This window comes from Argentina silus (genome assembly GCF_951799395.1).
Source record: "Argentina silus genome assembly, chromosome: 12".
In the NCBI taxonomy this organism is placed as follows: domain Eukaryota; kingdom Metazoa; phylum Chordata; class Actinopteri; order Argentiniformes; family Argentinidae; genus Argentina; species Argentina silus.
In genome coordinates, this window is record NC_139666.1 from 15,330,343 (window position 1) to 15,332,842 (window position 2,500).

The 2,500-nt window shown below is 46.4% G+C and overlaps 1 protein-coding gene across 1 annotated transcript in view; it reads left to right on the forward strand.

The window, feature by feature from the left end:
* Positions 1 to 2,500, forward strand: part of LOC310812621 (ephrin type-A receptor 6-like) — a gene marked incomplete at both ends in the record, with an annotated part of 92,226 nt that overhangs the window by 74,145 nt on the left and 15,581 nt on the right. Inside the window, 2 exons of the mRNA XM_083681249.1 lie at positions 852 to 976; positions 1,226 to 1,388. Coding sequence (XP_083537375.1) covers positions 852 to 976; positions 1,226 to 1,388 — 288 coding nt within the window. The remainder of the gene's footprint in view (positions 1 to 851; positions 977 to 1,225; positions 1,389 to 2,500) is intronic.

Below are 2,500 nucleotides of genomic sequence, written 5' to 3' on the forward strand. Positions count from 1 at the left end.
CCAATACCTATGTAGCTGCGGCACTGTCTGATTATATGAATATCATGTATTATATATTTACAGAAGGATGATTGAAGATGATTGCCCCGGGCATATTTCCTGAAAGAAAGCCATTCCAGTGAAATGTCACTCCCCTGGAATTGTACATTCATTATTAAACCATCAAACGTGTTCCGAGAGGCAGACAGGCTTCAATCTACTGAGATTAAATGTTTGTAACTGAAGCTCCTGTGTTCCAGATAAGTCACCTTAATAGAACATGGCCTCTGAGCTTTGGCAGTCCCTTCCCTCCAGAATGAATTTCCCGAAATGTGATAACTGAGACCAACAAGTAGCAAACATCTATCTGGATTTTTTTTTGGTGGTGGTGGTGGTGGTGGTGGTGGTGGTGGTGACGACCCCAAATGTCTTTATCTTTAAATGGGTTGTTAATAACATTTTGCTGTGTAACTGTGAAATGAAGTGTAGTAAATTGCTTTGGAGCTGTTTGCATGGACAGCTTTATGGTGTAGTATTAACGCATCCTAGATCGTATGGTCTCTCTTTGGTGCAATGGTGAGTATGGTCTCTTCTCTGGTTGGTCCCTCCTCTGTTTGACATGTCCAGGTGGGTCTTATCCTCTGGTATCCCTGGTTTTCTTTGTGAGAGTTCTGACCCACTCCTGGTGCTCTTGCCTTCGGCTGGTATCTCTCATGGTCTCTCTGTGTGGGCTGACAAAGGCTGGTCTCTCCTGTGGTCTGAGGGTTGATATCTTTCTGTATTCTGACCACCTGGCTGGTCTCTCCTAACCCTAACCCTGGCCCTAACCCTGACCCTGACCCTAACCCTGACCCTGACCCTGTGCCCTGCAGGTCCTTCTCTAGTGGGGGTGCTGAAGCAGGACTGGGCCTCCCAGAACAGTATCGCCCTCTCCTGGCAGGAGCCAGAACAGGCCACATTCCCCATCCTCGACTATGAGATCAAATACTACGAGAAGGTAGGGTAACGTTTTACCATTGTTTACCTGCTGCTATGGTCACTGCGGCTAATGCTTGTCGTTTTGTTTGTTTGATTGTTTAGGTAGTGGAGAGTGCTTAATGATGTTAAAAATATATATATAAGTAGTATGAGGTCTTATTTTTCTTATTAAAAAAAAAACGTTTTATAGTACAGTACATTCATTGAATTCTAATAAAACTGCATTTCCTCATGTTGTAACGAATGACTCTCCTCTCCTCCTTCCCAGGAGCATGAGCAGCTTAGTTACTCGTCCACGCGTACCAAAGCCCCCAGTGTGATCATCACAGGGTTAAAACCCTCCACCTGGTACATCTTCAGCCTGCGCACGCGGACCTCAGCTGGACACTCCTCCTACAGCCCCAAATATGAATACGAAACTACAGACGACAGTGAGTATCTGTGTGCGTGCGTGCGTGCGTGCGTGCGTGCGTGCGTGTGTGTGTGTGCGTGCGTGCGTGCTAAAAACTATTTATTGCCCATTTTATAAGAGAGGGATATTTGTCTTCTGCCTCTCCCAACCCTCCCAAGACAATAAACTGTACAGGCTGGAAGCAGCATTGGGTCAGCCACAGAACAGCGCCCCTGGAGCGATTCATGGGGTTAAGTGCTCAAGGGCACAACGACAGTAAATACAACCTGGTACTTTATCTAACACCAGCAACCACTTCATTAACCACCCATATCCTGGGATTTGAACCAGCAACCCTATGTCAGCAGACTCTCAACACACACACACACACACACACACACACACACACACACACACACACACACACACACACACACACACACACACACACACACACACACACACACACACACACACACACACACACACACACACACACACACACACACACACACACACCTTTTCTGCTCTGCTCCCCTTTCTGCCCGTTTGACGGTATCAGCTTTAGTTAGGTGTCCAATGCTATTGTCCCCTCCCAGGGTGATCCCGAACAAATATTTACAAGCATTAGAAAACCAGGGGCTGCCTGTGATGCTGATTTAAGAACAATAAAACATCCAAAAGTGAACTTGGAAATGTGGCCATGATGTTAGGGTTATTTCTATTGACTTTTTGTGGTGGCTTTAATTTTCTCTTGTTCACAGTGAACTTGTGGAATACTTAAGTAAAGAGAGAGAGCCTTTGTGTTCTGTCCAGTTTTGCAGCTTTGATTTGGCCTCAGAGTGGCCTCCTTTATCTACAGGATCAGACAGACCTGGTCAGCCTTTGTACTGGGCTTTTATCCAGGAAAAAATGACCCTGCTCTACCTCCCCTTTCTTCTCTCTCTTTTTCTCTTTTCTCTGTCCATCCACTGCCTCTCTCCCCCTTCCCCATCTCCACGGCCAACCTTGGTCCTCCCGCCCACACGCACACACACTGACACACATACACACACACACACACACACACACACATTATTAGTGCAGCGTCAATCAGACACATCTCGTTAGCCAGGGTTTAAACGAGTGTGTGAGCTTGAGTACTCGTCAGGT